The sequence below is a fragment of the Cygnus atratus genome, chromosome 1 (assembly GCF_013377495.2).
Source record: "Cygnus atratus isolate AKBS03 ecotype Queensland, Australia chromosome 1, CAtr_DNAZoo_HiC_assembly, whole genome shotgun sequence".
In the NCBI taxonomy this organism is placed as follows: Eukaryota; Metazoa; Chordata; class Aves; order Anseriformes; family Anatidae; genus Cygnus; species Cygnus atratus.
Genome location: NC_066362.1, coordinates 59,886,114 through 59,903,519, shown reverse-complemented (window position 1 = coordinate 59,903,519; position 17,406 = coordinate 59,886,114). Strand labels below are relative to the sequence as shown.

Sequence of the window (17,406 nt, the reverse complement as noted above, 5' to 3'; positions counted from 1 at the left end):
AAGTACGTTGGGGCCTAGCTCATAATGTCTGAGCAATCAGGGTTGATGGTATTCTGAGTGTGCCTGGCTGCTCTTCTGCGTGTGACAGGGCCTTTACAGAAAAAGCCTACAGCTGTGCTCCATCTTTGTACTCTAGGAAAATCCCTCCCCCCAGATTAGCCCATCTATAGGCATCCATAGATCTTTATGTCAAAACTCGTATTAAAAAAGGGCAAAGGATACAGTGTTTTATTGGGTATTTTATACGGGCAAAATTGCTAGCGAACCCCCTGCAGACTGCAATGGCTTTTGGACTTTTCTGGCTTAAAAGTGCTCTTTTATGCCGAGTGGTTCAGCAACACATCACTTTGCGGGGGTCACCTTTGTGTCTCAGTGGCCTCTAGATCGAGTGGCCCTCACCTGGGGCTGGCTCACATCCAGGTGGGTACCCTCTTGTTGGCTGGGCTCTGCCGGGTCTCCACACTGCACCCCTGAGCTTTTGCAACATGCCGCAGGGTAGAGCTTTGAAAAAAAAAAAAAAAAGAGGAAGAAAAGATAAAATGCCAAGTCTTAAAGCAGTGTGTCCGTAAGTGAAATGACAGCAGAGAGGTGAGGTGGGGGGTATGGTAAAAATAACGGTTTCCTTGGAAATACGGCGAGGTAAATGAGCAAGTTGGCCAGGGACTGAGAGAAGAAAGATCAGGTTCAAGGAGCAAAAATATCCTTGCAAAGCCAGAGAGAGAGAACAGCAATTGGTCTTCACACCAGGATCATTATGGGACTGTGAAGTAATAAATAAATAAAGGCCAAAGCAGCTTACTCATAAAGCAGAAGAAATCGTGAGCAATACTTTCCGTTTGCCTTCCCCGTAAAGCCTTATATCATCCTAAAACGTGCTAGAAATGACCTTGTTCAGATTACAAATGAATTCTGTATTTCCTCACTACTGACCCTGTGATTTCATCCTGCAGCTCTTGGAGTTGTTTTTCTCATCCCTCGCTCACACACGCTCAGCGGTGACTCTGCGCGCTCAGAGGGCTCCCTACCAGCAGCTCCCCAGAAAAGCTGCACTTTGCAGGCTCCATCCTCAGCTGGTGCAAATTGGTACAGTTCTACTGGCTGTGTGCTTCAGGACCGTGCTAAAGGAGACCACGAGGGATGTGGCTTCCTGAACCAAATGCTGTTCTTTGTAATCTCTTTTCCAATATGCATCTTTACACATTAGCAAGACCTGGGGCTTAGTTTCTCTTCTTGCCCTCCATTTTATTTTTATGGACCACTTAGGTACTGATAATTGCAGAATAACTCCAGATTAAAAAAATGTATCTTTGTTTTTACTTGCTGGGATTAAGGACAGGAAAGCTGTCCTGGGGGAGGCCTTGCTGGAGTTCGTCACTGTGCTTTTCTTGATTGGAAACGTTCCCACGATTTGGGTACAGATTGAGTGTCATTACAGAGATCCAGTTGGCCCTCAAATAACCTACTGTGCCTATCAGTGTAATCAGGACCAAGTCATTGTGTAAAGTAAATCATAAACAGATGGACAGCCATGCCATGCTGCTCTACAAAGGGTAGAGGAAAGCAAAGACACAAAACGGCGCCAGAACATGACACCATGATGGCTTCACTAAATCTAAGCGTGAACAGGCTTAGGGAAATTTCTGCGTTCCCAGATGGAGAAGAGAGAGAGCAAGGGGAGAAAGAGAGAGAAATCCTTGACTAGACGTCTGCCAGGATTCGTCGCAGACAGCTTTATCTGAGTATCTAGAGGGGCTTGTCATAGGATAGTGTCATGGTAGCTGTGCGCCAGTGCTTGCAGCCAGCTCCCCACTGAGCTTGGGGTCGTGGGTTTTGGACTGGCTTCTAGATTTTTTAGAAGGATCCTCTTCATATGTTGGAGAGAAAAGACACAAAAACTGTTCTAAGTGCCATCAAGTTTTTTTCTCCGTACCCATTGTAAATTGCTTTGTTATACCCATGGCAGTCAGCGCTTTCCAGAGGGAGCAGAAGAGAAAAAGACATTGCATAGCTTTGGTCAGAAAATAAGTTTTTCCCCTTTTTTTCTCCATATTTGGGATTTTCAGCTAAAATGTGAGAAGCTTCAGCAGGAGCAGACTTTTCCCTCATATCTTGTAAAAAGGACGTATGCTAAAATTTAAGAGTTAGGACTGGATGTGGCACAAGAGACATCTCCAGTCAAGAAATAAGGCAGAAAGAGGGAGGAGCAGAGCACAGGTCCTGCTTAGGAAAGAGAGCCAGTCTTTGCTAGCATTGTCTGGATAGGGAGAAAAGGGAGGTGGAGGTGAAGAGTTGCCATGCAGACTGGACGTAACTGTGCCCCTCTGCTCCAAGGTTCCCTGTGGCCCATCAGTTTTAACTCATGTGTTAAAAAATAATTTCTCCCTTTGGCTCTGATCCTTTGCTATGGGGAGAGTAAGGCGAGAAGGGCTAAGCTGTCATCTGATTTAGGTAGGAGGTGCAGGAGTCTACAACTAGGAACTGGAACTTTGACACCTGAAAAGCTGCTTTACTTGCTACACTTTTGGTACCATCGGTTTTTCAAGGACAGGCTAAGCCCTGAATTACAATCTCGGCAGCTAAAAACAAACAAAGCTCCTTTTTGTTGTAAGTTGTATTTGAATGCCACACTACAGATTTCTTTCTTTTTTGGTCATTTTAAGCCTAGGCGTTCAGAGCAGCATTTGCCTGCTTGCTCACAGGAGTCACGTTGAGGCTGAAAATAATCAGGCTACTTACGCAGGCTGGCGTTGGTGTGTGCTCAGTTCTTAAGGTTGGAAATTGTTGGCCTCAGTCTTCAGCATTTCTGCTGGCCCCCTGTGTACATGGAGGGAGTATTTACCAGGAGCACCTCACACATGCGTTTGGAAGATGACCAACTAATTAATGCTTGCTAAACGCTTTGCGAGCCTCAGGGGAAAAGCAACTATGGAAAGGCAAAGTTTTATTATTGTTGTACTGCACTTAATGTACATAAAATGTTTTCAAGGCATCAGGCACTACATAAATGTTGTATGGTATTAAAACTGACCTGCCCTTGTCAGAGCAAATAATAATTACACTGAGTGATGGGAGAATCTTGCAGTTTCTTTGCTGTGAATGTTTGCCTGTTTACTAATTCAGAATAGGTCTCCTCCAGCAACTGCTGAAGCCAGTGACTTAAGCAGCCGCTGGCGCAAGCCCATATTTAAGTATCTGCAGCAGGGAGAATTACCGGAGTAATTTATTTTGCGTAAAGCTCTGCTCTCCTTGCAGGTCGAACTGTGCTCTCTAGGGCATGTTTCCCCAAACTGCGTGCTCGGGCCTGAGTCATCTCTCAGTCCGTAAGGCTGCCAAGCACACGAGGCCATAGAGATGAAGAACAACTGATGAGGACCTCGCTACTTAGCCCATGTGATAGTCTCTATTTGCAGCATGAAAATTCATGGTGATGTCTTTTAATATAAACATAACATGAGGAAATGAACATTTGATTAAACTAAACACACGGACCTTTTATATACGAGGCCCTAATTTAAAGCACTGTCACCTCTATACAGAAAATACCAGCTGGAGCAGGAATGATTAAATTAAATCATCTGGCTCTTATGTGATACCATGAATGTCTGCTGAGAGGGAAAAAAATCCCTCCTCTTTATTCCTGTAGATCTGCAGCAACCACCAAGGGACACTTCTATAGCAGGAAGGATTAAATCTTGCACGAACTTCAGTGCTTAATGTGCTTTGGACTGGTGACATGCCCTTCGGACAGACCTACCCCAGTTTTATAATTCTCTTTCTCAGCCTGTTGGGCCTCTGGCAGTCCTTTCTCCAGTTTAATTTCCTCCTTGCCTCCCTCCCACTGGGATACTTCACCATTCAGAATTTCTGCCACCCAAGTAGAAATTTTGATTGTGTCAGACAAGTGTAGAGAGAGACTTTGGAGTCTCAGTGGGCTGAGGCGAATGGAGGGAGAGAACCAGGGGGCATTTGTGGGGGCTGAGTGCTCTCTAAGGAGACAAGAAACGGGCAACCCCCGTGCCTCGAGTGGCCACAGATTTTACCACAGCCACAAGTAGCCAAATAGCTGGAGTTGGGCACTGGCTGCATACAGGTAGGGAAGCACTTCTGGAGAGGAGCTATTTTTCCCTACCAAACTTAAGAGTTTTTTAAAAAAAAGGAGCTCTAGTCACCTGTCGAGGGTATTTGTGTATGAAAATTTTCCTTGCTGGGCACTGTCAACATCTCGAGACCTCCCCACTCATTCGTGGCACTGCAGAGCCCACGATACCCATTCTCAATCCCAGGTATTTGCTCATTTTTCCCTAAGGGCGCCCACTTCTCTTGGCACAGGAATCTGGGACTAACTGGGACTGACAAATTCACAAAACTAACGTTGACACGTTTGTTTTCTCCTGTCTTTTAGTTTGTAGCTGGCCATATAAAGGATTTTCTTCTTTTCCTTCCTTTTTTTTTTTTGTCAGATCTTCTACCTGATGGCACTCATTCTGTTCTTGCTGATCACCATGTGTCAGTAGTAATGTAGGTGGAAGCAAATTTCTGACTGTTTTGGTTACAGATTTGTGTTTATCTGTTTGGTTTTGGGACACTCTGCAGTTTCAGGAAATATTTTTATCTCACAGAAGTTTCCTTGCAAACAGTGATGCTACGAAGACCTTGTTTTAGCACCACAAAAGCTACTGGAGTTAGTGCAGGTCTGTCTTCTGTCAGAAGCTGAAGTCTTTGACTCAAAAAGCAAAACAGCATTACAGAGAGTTGACACTGGTGCAACCTTATACTTTCTGGCTCTTTCCCCAGCACTGTTGGGTGCGTACGTAGAACCACATTTTCCTTCCCCTTACATTGATACAACCCCAGGGAGCTGTGTGGATTTGCACCGAAGTACCAGAGGGAATTTGGCTGCAAGGCCTGCGTGTAATGTGGTTATCGGCGTGTAAGTGGTGCGCCAACTTTTCCCTCCACCTCTGAACTTGGCCTGTGAATTGGCACCTGCGTCTGCATGTGCTCTTGTAAATTGCATAGTGATGGACCAGGCAGAAGGGGGACAAGGGAAGCCTCCAAACGGAGAACCTGAAAGGTGGAGATAGAGGAGGCGCGAGGGTGTATGACAGGTGGTTTGAACAAAAAACTGTGATACTAAATTTGTTTGGCAGGCATGGTCTTTAGGAGGGGCTGGGGGGTGTTTGCTTGATGAGATGCGCTGAGTGCTGGAAGTTTGAGTGCTGTTGCTGCTTGGGAAATTCCTCAGCGAGCAAAGTAATGCTCCCAACCCCAATGAGCCATCAGTGCCCTACATCCACCAAAGGTGGGGGCAAAAGCTTTCATTCTGTATTTCCATTTGAATGGCATGCCAGGCAGATGAGAAGGATAACAGGCAACCCACATGGAACAAAGAAATAAAGGGAAAGCTTGGGAGTACATGCTTTGGATAGCCTTTGCTATCTGGGGAGAGAGGTATGAGGGGCTGGAGCTAAGGATTTACTTTAATGTTTATTTTGGGGAGAGTGGTGAGAAGTTATAAAGCTGCTGGTGAGATTTTAGCGCTACCAAGACGTGCTGTAAGAATTTGAGAGGAGAACTGCTAGGCAGCTCAGGAAGCCTCTTGTTGTTGCATCTTACTCTGGAGATGAGGCTTGTTGTCCTAGTTTTACTTCACACCTTGTTCTCAATTCTGTAATCAGGAACTAAATATTTTTCCAGAAAAAAAATAAACTTCATCTGTAGGCCTCCGGCATTGGCCAGTGGGCACTTGGTGATTTTAGATACACTCCTGTGTACCTTAAAGCAATGTCTAAAAGCAACAAATGTGCTGCTTCTGCCCTGCCCTGCCCTCTGGGGCAAGTGGGACTCAGGAGCTGTGGGGTCCCTTTTCCCTAGCAGCAAGGGCTGCTTCTACCTGGTGCCATGCATCGGGGTGACATCTCATTTGGTAGATAACAGAGAGAAATTTTGCAATACGTATTGCATGATGACTGCCCTAAGCATTTTTTTTTAATAGTATTTGATCTGGGTTCTGAGAATGAAGCAAAGAAATTTTACATGGCCAAGTTTGTCCCTGTTTTGCTGCCTTTGTAGGGAGGTTTTAGTTTGGTGCTTACGGTTATTCCAGCGCGTTGTTGTGGAAATGGTAAAACTTGAGGCGAGCTTTCCTTAGAGGAGTTATAGATAGGCAACTGTTGCACCACCCCGCCCTGTTTTTTCACTGATCTGTATCTTGAGCCTGTTCTGTCTCTAACCTTTCCTGTCTTGAGATGGTTGCTAGAAAGGCTGCCATGGGGCAACCCTAACTCGACACTTGCATTTCTCCCCGTTCTCCCAGGCTGAGCAGGGCACGCGGGCTGTCTCTCGCTTAGTGGATTAGCCGCTCCTAGCAGTGACCAAAGGAAGGTCAAAACCCCAGGCAGATTCTTTGATCTATCAGCAGCTTTTGATCCATTTGATCAAGAGACATTGCTGACCCGTTTGTGAATACTGACTATGGCTATGGGCTGAATAGCTCTTGGAATTTGGGCGGCGGGTGGGTGAGAGTCACCGGGGACGATGCTGACTTGTTGTTGACTCACCTCCTCCTATCCTGTTGCCTTCCTAAATCTACATTCAGGGGAGGGCCGATGTGGGCTGCGTAGCTCGACGTACACAGATAACTCATGGATCTGCATCTGCACTCAAGCAGATGTACGTGTCAGCTCTCTAACATGGGTGTTGTCGCAGTCACACCTGCCCGCGAGGCATTTGATTGAGATTTGCAACTTCTCAGAAACCACAGCTGGTTCAGCCCCGGCCCGTGACTCAGCAGCACTGGTTGTAAGCAATGTGGTCTCTGCAGCCTTCGCTGCTTCCAAACCGATTTCAGGTGCACATCACACTCTGTCAGCTACATACAATTTTCTCTGATTTTTTTTTTCATTTCTGGCTGCTGAGCACCGCCAGACCATGACCAATAGGATAAGTGGAAATCTTTTATTCGCTGATGTGTGCTTGGATTACCATTCCCAAAACAGAGGTGGTAGGGGAGGATCTGTGCCTCGCTCGACAGCTACTTTGGGAAAAAGTTCGTATCTTGTCTTAAACTGTCGCTGAAGATGGGTTCATGCTGGACGTTGTATGGAAGCAACCAAGGTGCAGGCATATGTTCCCTTCTGCTGACTTGGCTGTGGCGTTGCTAACCACAGCCAGCAAAGAGGAGCGAGCAACTGGGAACAGTAGCATCTCAAACTGCAGCAGAAAGATTGGCCAGACCTCTCCTGTCAGCACTTTGATTCCCTTGGTGTTCATTGAGGAATTAAAAGTTAGCTGAGGGTGGTGGCAAAAAATAGGTTTGCCAGCCTAGAAAATGTTAAAGCCAAAACTGAAAAGCAGAGGTGGATCTGAATGCAGTTATCTCTCTTGGAATTTATATGGGGATTAAATCATGCATCATCCTTGTAGCACGTAGGGAATTTTGTAATCGCTGCTGTTATTTCACTGCAGGGTGCTCTGTGGGGTCAAGAATTAATTTCCCACCTTTTCTGGGGATTTGAGGCCTCAGATTTGCTGCCAGCCATAAAGGAGAGTTTGTTTGTGGCCAAACTAGATATTTCCTGGACTTCAGAAGTGAGTGAATGGTCTGGGACAGGTGAGGGCATACCACCACACCTCTGGAAGTCAAACTGGGGAAACATGCACCCAGAGAAATGGCATAAGATGTTACATGGCTCCTTTACTTCCAAGTCAGCAGGAAGAGGTACTACAGGGCTTTACAAAGCATACAACAAACGGCTGTGCAAAGCAGTGGCTGCAAAATGAAAATATAGGAAGTTTTATTACATGCAACGTGGTGCCTCTTTCTCCCCCCACATCTCTACTTGTTACAGAAAGGAATCTCTTAATGAAAATACACCCGATGCTGAGTAAAAGCCAATGTAGAAATGTTTTTTTTTTTTTTGCAAGAGGTTAAAGTGGCAACTTTACACAGCAACACCCCCTCACCACAGCAAACCTGCCAGCATTTGAAAGATATAAGTAGGGACATTTAGGGAGAAAAGCACATTTAAGTTCCTTTGAAATGTGCTTTGCTAAAGGAATATTTTGAAGAAAGGGAGTGGAAAAACAAATGGAAAATATTTTCTTTGATAGGGGAAAAAAAAAAAAAAAAAAGCAGCAGCAGCAAACTGTCCTTCCCAAACAGGGATACTTGGCTGGTGTGTACTTTATGCAGCCCTGGGTCAGACCTTGCAAACAACTACTAAATTAGGTCCGGCTACTTTGATGTTAAAAGCATGGAAGTGTCAATAATTAAGCTGCATCAGATGTAGGAAATGACTGATGTGTCTCCATGCCCAGGATAGCAGAGTTCACTCTGCTGCCATTTGACTGACCCCTTTTTCTTTATGCAAGCAAAAGGAATTTTCTTCCAAGGAAAATCAGCTGTTTTTGCACCTTTGCTTTGTTTTCTAAACTGCTAATCCCCGCAAGGTATAGAAGCAATTTGAAAGAGTAAATCAAAGCTCCTATAATTTAGTGTTATATTATTTGTTGATGTATGGTTTGATTTAGTGGCTACTTATTATATCAGGTTACCGTATAATTATCTTAATTATTGACTCCAGAAGTAAGTAGAGGGATTATGAGACAGACAGGAAGGACCAGTGGAGAGCGCATGGCTCAGGGAACTGGGCACATCATGGTGTGATCTTGGCTCCAACACTCCTTCCCTCTGAGCCTGAGCTCTTTCTTCAGCCAGCCCATCCATGAGATGGGCAGGGAGAGCAGGAACAGGGCTGAAGTGGTGACCCAGGATTCAGAGAGATGCAGGAGAAGAAGGAGAGGGGGAAGGGTCTGAAAGAGAGATGTAAAATTAGTGGGGGGGAGGAGGGGGAAAGACTACACACCACAGCATGCATTTGCGTTAAAGCCTGGAGTGCCTACGCTGTCACGAAGAGAGGTAACTTTGCCATGAAAGCCTGAATATAGAGTCTGATCACAAGTCATTTCCAGCTTCTGCTACTGAGCTCCTGAGTGACCCTGGGCATGGCAGGTAGCCTCTGAACCACAGGTCCCTTTCTGCAAAACACAGCTGATAAAACTCGTCCTCCTGTCTCTGGTTTTATATAAATTATTGAGGCACAGCATTCTGCCCTGGTTCTCCTGACATTGCTGCCATTTGTGTGTTTTAGTCTCCTAGTCCTTTGTCTGATAACCATCGACCTAAGCCAAAAGTTTGAGTTAATAGGCATTGCTGCAGTATGAAAATAACACTGAACTGCTGTCAGTGTAGTCATACTTCCTGTATTGATAATATCTGACATATACTGACAAAATACTTCATATATTGACAAGCTGAGTTGCTTTTTTTTTTTTTTTTTTTTCCATACGAGAGGAGCAGACACACTGGTTCTTCTCAGCATGTGCAAATTATTTTCTCTGTTTTTGCTTTTCCTCTCCTGAGCCAAAAAAAAATGGGGATAATAGAATGTATCTATTTCCTTCCTAGAAAAGATCAGTTAATGTGAAATGGTGCATGGTGGCTTAGTTCTGAATAAGTGGGATACCCTAATCCAGCAAGGTATCCTCGCTCTATTGTACGCCTTTTCTGCATACCATCTGGAGTTGTTCTCTGCTTAGTATTTGCAGTATGTACCATATGTTTTTGCATGAAAATTCAATAAAATATGCATTATACATGAAAAGTGCTGTAGTAAATAAAGGAAGGATGGAATCCAGTCCTCTTTGTGAACGGCAGGGGCCCCAAATCTTCATAAAAGGTTTAGTCTAGTCTGACGTCTGTGCTTTTCTCCAATTTACTCCGTGTCAGTCCTTAGGAGATGCTCTAATTTAAAACAAAACTCTGCTCTCCTGACGAGGTTATTAGATGTACTTTGGCTGCCCTCTGCTGAGAGCGCTGAATAATGACAGGAAAAATGTCCTTTTTCCAGGGAAGGCAACAGGGATGAATTATCCATGCATCTGTGTGCTGAGTTGTGTCATTGCTGCTGCTGGTCACCCTCGGTTTGCTGTCTCCCATCGCCTGTTTGCTGCCTGTCCAAGGGCAAAGCCTTCTGAGCTACGCTGCTCTTTGGGTTTTGGTGCTCACTACTCATTGTCATGGGTCGGGAAGTTTTGCAGTCTGATGAAAATGTGGGCTCCGGCATTGCACCCCAAGCAAAATGAAGCATTGTCCCACAAGGGATGGCCACAGGGGGGAACAGCCTCCACCACTGCAGTCTTGCTGGGCAGGATTCGAGCTGCCCTCACGCCCCGCTACCTGGCAGAGCAATTCGCCGCTGCGTGCTGTTCCTTGTCGGCTGCCGGCCGTCCCAGTGCCATCTCCCACCCCTCCGCAGACCTCACGGCGCTCTAGCACTTTGCTTGAGTGCCTGGAAGGGGCAAAGGGTTGGCTCCAACATCGACAAGGAATAACCGATTTGCTGTTTCTTACAAAGAAAGTGCTCCCAGTCTGCCATGCTCCTGGCCTTGGGAAGGAACAAGGGTCCAGTGCGGATTTCAGTGCATGAATAAAACAATATCACTGCTGGAGCTATTAATGCTCCCTGCAATGCCCAATTTAAAATACTTTCTAGCAAGTTGATTTATTATTATATCTTCAGCTGGGCTGCACACCAAAGTGTTTTGATGATGAAAGGAATGTTATACACACATTTAATTACTGCCCACATTTTTGTATAATTTTATCATTTACTGTTTTAGATGAGACATCGAGTTCTTCTACAGGAAAAATGCCCAGTAAAAATAGATGATTTAAAAGCTAATCTGAGATGAGTTTGGCACTTAAATGTGAGAAAAATGTAATTGTTCCTTTCTTCCTGCCTTTTCAGATGGTCCCTGATTATCAAAATGTACAAGAACTCCCTTATCTGGACATGGTGATTGCAGAGACATTGCGCATGTATCCACCTGCATTCAGGTACTTTTTTTTTTTCCCCTCCACATTCCACCGGGTATATCCCTAGCTAAATAAAATGGAAATCTGCTGTTGGAAGACCAGTGTGCCCTTGATCTCTGTGCCAACATCAATACTGCTTGTGCATTTGAAAGATATAAAGTGGCCTATTGCAGGAGAACTGGCTAATCCTAGTATTTCAGAAGTAACTTTTTTATGACAGATTGGCCAAGATTGCTTTCTCAACATTCTTCACATCCCCCAAGATTGGAGGATGGAGCCATTCTGCAGCAGGACTGGCCTGAGAAAGCCAGATGCTGCTGCTTTTTCAGGGACAGGGAGCAAAGAACTACCCTGGCCTCTTGGTTGGTGGTGAAGTTACCCACTATTCATAAAGGCCCTGGTTTGGAAGGTTTGCACATTCAGAAAGCTGAACTCTATTTTACATGTCTGTTTGACTTGGTCCCATACTGTTTCACACTAGTGCTGTGTTATAATAATATCACTAAGCTAATGGCTACATCCATTAAATTTTGAAAGTTTTGTCCCAATCCACCCAAGACTAAGCTTATTAAGTTATATTGGTGAACTGAAAGGAAAGTGTGAAAGAAATTATAAACTGTATGATTGTCAAATTTCCAAGTTATCACAAGTGTAAATGTTGAGAGTGGAACTTTGCAAAGCAGTTAGCTGGTTTTGCTGCTTCTCATGAAGCCAGGGGGAATTTCAGAGGACTGGAAATGAGCCAAAGCTGAGCTTACTGTGACAGCCTTTGAAAAACTTGACCCACAATTGCAAACACCTTAAAATAAAAGGACTTAAAATCATGTTCTCTTTTATACATTCATAAAGACTGCAAGTCAAGTTTTTTCTATGGACATCGACAGGGTTGCTCAGAGAGTAAATGTCAAAGATACTTGCTCCTAGATGAGGTGACTGGGTTTTACTATGTTATACGTGGTATACCAGTGGAAATCGTTTCACTAGTTAAAGCATCAGCGATCTTTGAGTTTCAGGTGAAACACAGGGAAACAATCAATATCTGTCAGATGGGAAACGAAATGAGAATGGAGCAATGTTGTTCCAAATTTCCATGGGCATTGGTGGTTTATTGGTCTGGCTTTTACTCTGAGGGATGTGCAATGGATAGGACAGCCCAGTACCTTGTAAAGTTGCTAATTGCCTATGACAAGGATAACGCTGTATTCTGAAGAAAATTCAGTAGCAGCCAAGCATTCTATAAAATGAGATTCTTTTAAAAAATTAATTTACTAGCCAGAGAATTTTCTTCCACAAAACTCGTGTTTCCACTGTCACCAAATTCATGTAAGGATGAGAAGGATGGCTTGTCAATGTGTTCCTTAACATGTCAGGATTTTGTTCCAGGTTTGGAGTCTCTGCTATTTATTTGTCTACAAGAAAGAGAGAAACTGGGTGACAGTGAGGAAAGAATGTGTTTCTATAATAACACTCGACTGACAGCCCTGCAACTGAAATCTTCATTCAACTTTTTAGGCTCAGTGCAGAGAGCAGCAAAGGGAGCCCCTGTGCTCCCAGTTGGTGCTGGGGAATAGCTGCCAGCTGAGAGAGCCCACAGCTGCTTGCAGCTGGGCTGGGGTCTGCAGTGACCACCCAAGCTCCAAAAGAGCCATATCAAGATCTATCCCTGTACACATGCACACCCACACGGCATTTTTACAGGGTTTATGGACCCAAGCTCGGCTGCAGGCAGGCTGCTTGTCTCAGTCTTGTTGTCACGGTGAGGTCCCTAAGGACAGTCCCACTCCATCACCTGCCACTGCAGGGTGGGAAGAAACTGGACAGTTATGTTGCTGACGTCTTGCCTATCCTTGATGAGTGCACGTGAGCTGCAGGTTTTCAATGGTTTGTGAATTTTCTGTATTTCTGTAGCAGCAGCAGAGCACCTAGCCCTAACATTAAAACCGTTCCTTGCTAAGTTTCAGGTGCAGTCCCAGACTGGGGGAGCCTCTCAAATAAAGCTCGAAAACTGTATTTGATATAACTTTTCCTGAAGGCAAAACAGTATACTCTTTCTGCCTGTTATTAGTGATGTCTGACGCATTTCATCTGCAATTTTCATAAGAAATGGGTCTGAAGCTGACTTTAGCAGCAAAATTGCAGTTCAACAGTTAACGTTTCTGAAAATAATAAGCAACCAGAAATTACTGTGAAAAGGACAAAAGTTAGCTAGCTGCACTGGGGATGTGTGTTTATAGGTAGCTGGAGATGATAGTAATCTGTGAAGACACTAGCACCAGTAATGGTTGCTGTATTTATATACTGGGAAAGTTTTACTCCCTAAACTGCAAAGTCAGTCCAGCTGAAGAGACTGACTTTTATGGTTCCTTCCTGCTGCGTCTTCACATTTATTAATCATCTGGGATATGTGACACTTACTGTTGCAGGTTCACTCGGGAAGCTGCTAAGGACTGTGTAGTGCTGGGACAGCATATTCCAGCCGGGGCTGTCATTGAAACTGCAGTTGGACATCTCCACCACAACCCCGAGTTCTGGCCAGAGCCAGAGAAGTTCATTCCTGAGAGGTATGTGCTGTAATGCTTTCCGTTCTTAATCTGCAGGCCATGTTAGGACTGTTTGAGACCAAAGGCCCGCCTTAAATGCTATTTCACACATCAGGAGTGGGTGCAGTACTCCAGCCTGTCCAGTGGAGACACCAGGTACTGCTGCTCCTTCACAGCCACAGTCTCCCCAAATTCACCTGAACCAGTATCTCCCTCAAGAGGAGTGCAGTTTAATTTAGATCATAAAATATGTTCTTTCTACCAAATCAGACAACTGGTAATAGTGGTGCATCCTAGAGAGAGTGCAAAGTCTGGTCAACAGTTGAAACAGGACTCAGGTTTTTAGATGTTTCCCAATCAGATGCTGCAAATAGTGTTACTTGTGGATGTAGAAGTTCTGTAGTAAGACAGTATATTTACTGGCATGCAGCTATACGGGAAACTCGTACAGTGCCTGGCTGATTTAGAGCAGCCTTTTCGCCTCAGATCTTGTTATGTCTTGGATATGCTGTGAGCGGGGAACCTATCCCATCTCCGACTGGGAATTTTCTCTCTGTCCTTAAGCTAGGATCCTGGTTTCTTAGGTCTGCTTGGCAAGACGTACTTTCACACGGAACATTTATTATTTTCAGCTGCAGGGACCCCTGTCAAGTTGTGTTTGTGTTACCTTCCCCTACTCTACAGTTCCTGCGCTGAGCTTATGGGGAGGGCCCACAGAGCTTTAGCTGATGTGGTGCTATGTAAAAGCACAATTTAGTTTTGTAGACAGCTTTATTTTAAGCTGTTTTATGGACAGCTGTATTTTAAGATACCACTGTGTTGGAAAGTCTACTAAGAAAAAAGTTTACGCTCTGCAAAGGACTGAGTGTGATACAAGGCAGACCAGGGCCACTCTCACCAGCAGGTCAACACGTGTGTAGGTGGGCTTGCCCAGTGGATTCCGTCTGGAGCAAATTTTGGTATATGCTGTACCAGGCACCTTAAGTCACGAAGAAGAGCAATGCCAGGGTTATAGAAGCTCAGAGTTTTTTTTGAGGAGGAATCTTAGCAATAACTGGAAGTCTAGGTGTTTTTTTTGTTTGTTTGGTTGGTTTTTTGTTTTAAGCTAAGTTTATCTAGAAATGCTGGCTTAACTGTTTATTCAACACCTTAACAATGGTATGAAAGTGCATTATGGGTTAAAATGGTGGCTGCAGTCCCGTTGACTCATACAATGCTGTACGTAATGAATCTGAGATGAATTCCCTTTGGAAATTTCCCTGAGGAATGAAGCATAATTACTAACACCCTCCCCAGCTTATATCAGTTGGTAATGTTAGTAAGAATTAAAAAATAAGAGCTTAACAAATAATAAATTAGTTCTGCTATGGTCATTTTTTTTCCTAATATTTCTTTTGAAATCTGCCTCAGGAATAATATAAGGCAGGCTTTAAATTTACCAGAATGATATATGAGGGTGAGCAAGGCAAGAATCACATTAACCTATTTGCACGGAAGTATCCATGGAGTAGTATACAAATCTTATTTAGGGTATCTAAGCATGGGGATAGGGTTAGCAGAAATATATAGTGTTATTTTTTTTCCAGACCTCAAAATCGCCCGTATTGCTTCACATCTCTAAATACTGCAAGAGTTCTTTGGGCCTTAGCAGTCTAAAGTTCTTGCAAACTGTATGCAAGTGGGCAAAAGATTTTCAAGAACGCCTATAGAACCTTTATCTGCATGCAGAACTGGACAAGTAGTTCTCTACTACCAGAACAGCTCCAAATACCCTGTGAGCTGGGAGGACTGTGTAGATTTCCAGGGTAATGCCACCTCTGTGAAGGTTTGCTCGTGTTAAGGAACTTTTCTGACCAGTGACTTATTGTGGGCCAGGGCAGAGCCTCACCTTGTTGATTATTCGTTGACCCTAATAAGTTGCACTGATTCAAGAACACTCTGTCCAGTATACATCCATCTTTGTAAATGTTAGCTAACAGAGTTTACCTTTTTCCTTTCAACCACTGTTCAAATAGTAGTTTTGTTTCCTTCCTTGTGGGGAACAAAAAAAAAAAAAAAAGCCTAATTTCTAATGGATTGATATAGTATTTTAGAGCTACCTAGTTGATGCAAGACTGTGTGCAAACTGTCACATTAATCAGTCTCTCCAAATAGACTGAGGTACTTCAGCTCTAAAAACAGAAGGGTCTGCAATTTCAATGCTTCCCAGCTGGGAACCTGGTCTCTTTGGGTCAAGAGCAGAAAGAAGGGCTGCAATGAATCATAACAACTGTCTTCCATGGCCTGTCCAATCCCATGAGATGATTTCATCACCCCTTGCAAGCTTCAAAGACAAATCAGGAAGGCTAAAACCAATTTCTGTTGGTTTGCTTCTGCATTGCACAGCAGGGAAACACCATTGCTAATTCTGCATAGTTTGCATTCCAGTCTGTTGGCTTCCTCTTAGCTGTAATCTCTCCCTGTAACATGCACAGGTCTACACATCTAGCATGTCATTCTTCTGAACATGGTTATTGAATGAAGGCATTTCATTAAAGACAGGTTGCAAATAATACTAGTGTCTGTCCTCTCCTGGAATCACCAGCTGAAAAAGGCTGATGCCCGTAAATCAGTTATCAGTTGATTTAAAGGCATCAGCCCATCAGTACATAATCTGTTAATAGTCCCATTGGTCTGTCCATTAAGAGCAATACAAGTAACCACTTCTGAGATGTGAATAAAATAACATAGAATCAGGATTAAAAAACATTTCTTGAACTGTTTTCCACCTCTTCACCTTCTAGGTTTACAGAGGAGGCCAAAAAGGAGCAACATCCCTTTGCATATCTGCCCTTTGGGGCAGGGCCCCGTGGCTGTATCGGCATGAAGATGGGTTTGCTGGAGACCAAAATGACTCTGCTAAGGATTTTGCAGAAGTTTCGATTTAAGATCTGCCCAGAGACTGAGGTTTGTACATGCAGAGGCTTAAAAGTCTTACTTGTCAACTTCAGTGAGTTGGCAGTGTGTCCTAGACAGGACAACTGACTTGCCTTTATGGCTCTCTCTTCATTAGAGAAAACTGCTAGAGCCAGTTCCATAATAAGGAGGGACAAGAGACCTGGACTGCATGTTTTAATCAAAATGTGTTTGCCCTTATTATTTTTGCAATAAAACAAAAGTTACACACCTCTGTCTTGGTGGAGAGCAGTGTAGCAACACTGCAGTCAAAATTCATTGATTTATATGGGGTGAGGGTAGGTGTGCATCTTTCCTAGGATCTTAGCACTTTAGTATACACCTATTACTATATATACTGCACCTGCCACTTACTCAGCAGCTCGAGTTTACAGAGTTAATTTCTTTCTGCTCAGATCTACAATATACCTGGGCAACTACTGCCTCAGCCTCTGGCTGTAAATTCTATTTAATATTATACTACCACAGCTGACTGTAAAACAAGCACTTTACAGCTTCTACAGTAATCCTGGTATGAATTGGTCCCCCAGCAAAAATGGCTGTCTGTATGTGGGGCTGTAACGTACACATAAACTAGTACATACAATCGTACGTAAGATGTTCTTTTGCCTTTCAGATTCCATTGCAGCTGAAATCGAAAGCCACGCTTGGACCAAAAAATGGAGTCTACATTACACTAGAATCTCGCTAAAAGAAAATGTACATCCTGAAACCTCTTGGGATAGGACCCCTTGTTTAGTGACTCACTGGGTATAATTATTTTTCAAAACCCCAATGACAGGTAGGAGCCTAAGTCCCAGTGAAGGTCAGCAGGTGCTGTCTGACTGTCCTCCTATGGGAGAGCTTCAAATCACTTTTTAAAACGAGGTCTGGGCTTCACAGTCACTTGGTGGTTTTCAAACTGCTGTGAATAGTGTATGTAAAGAAGCAAGCCACTCTCACTAGCTTTTCTACATTACATTTCCTTTCACTCATCTGTAAGAGGCTTTCTCAATGCTCAAATTCAGTGAACTGAGCAGGTGTTAAGTGTAC

At 44.0% G+C, this 17,406-nt stretch overlaps 1 protein-coding gene across 1 annotated transcript in view; it reads left to right on the top strand.

Moving 5' to 3' along the window:
* The window catches only part of TBXAS1 (thromboxane A synthase 1), a 178,430-nt gene extending 161,240 nt beyond the window's left edge, over positions 1–17,190 (top strand). The window contains exons 10-13 of the mRNA XM_050709650.1: positions 10,812–10,900; positions 13,303–13,440; positions 16,203–16,365; positions 16,991–17,190. Of these exons, the coding sequence (XP_050565607.1) occupies positions 10,812–10,900; positions 13,303–13,440; positions 16,203–16,365; positions 16,991–17,065 (465 nt within the window). The 3' untranslated portion in view covers positions 17,066–17,190. The remainder of the gene's footprint in view (positions 1–10,811; positions 10,901–13,302; positions 13,441–16,202; positions 16,366–16,990) is intronic.
* The last annotated feature ends 216 nt before the right edge of the window (positions 17,191–17,406 follow it).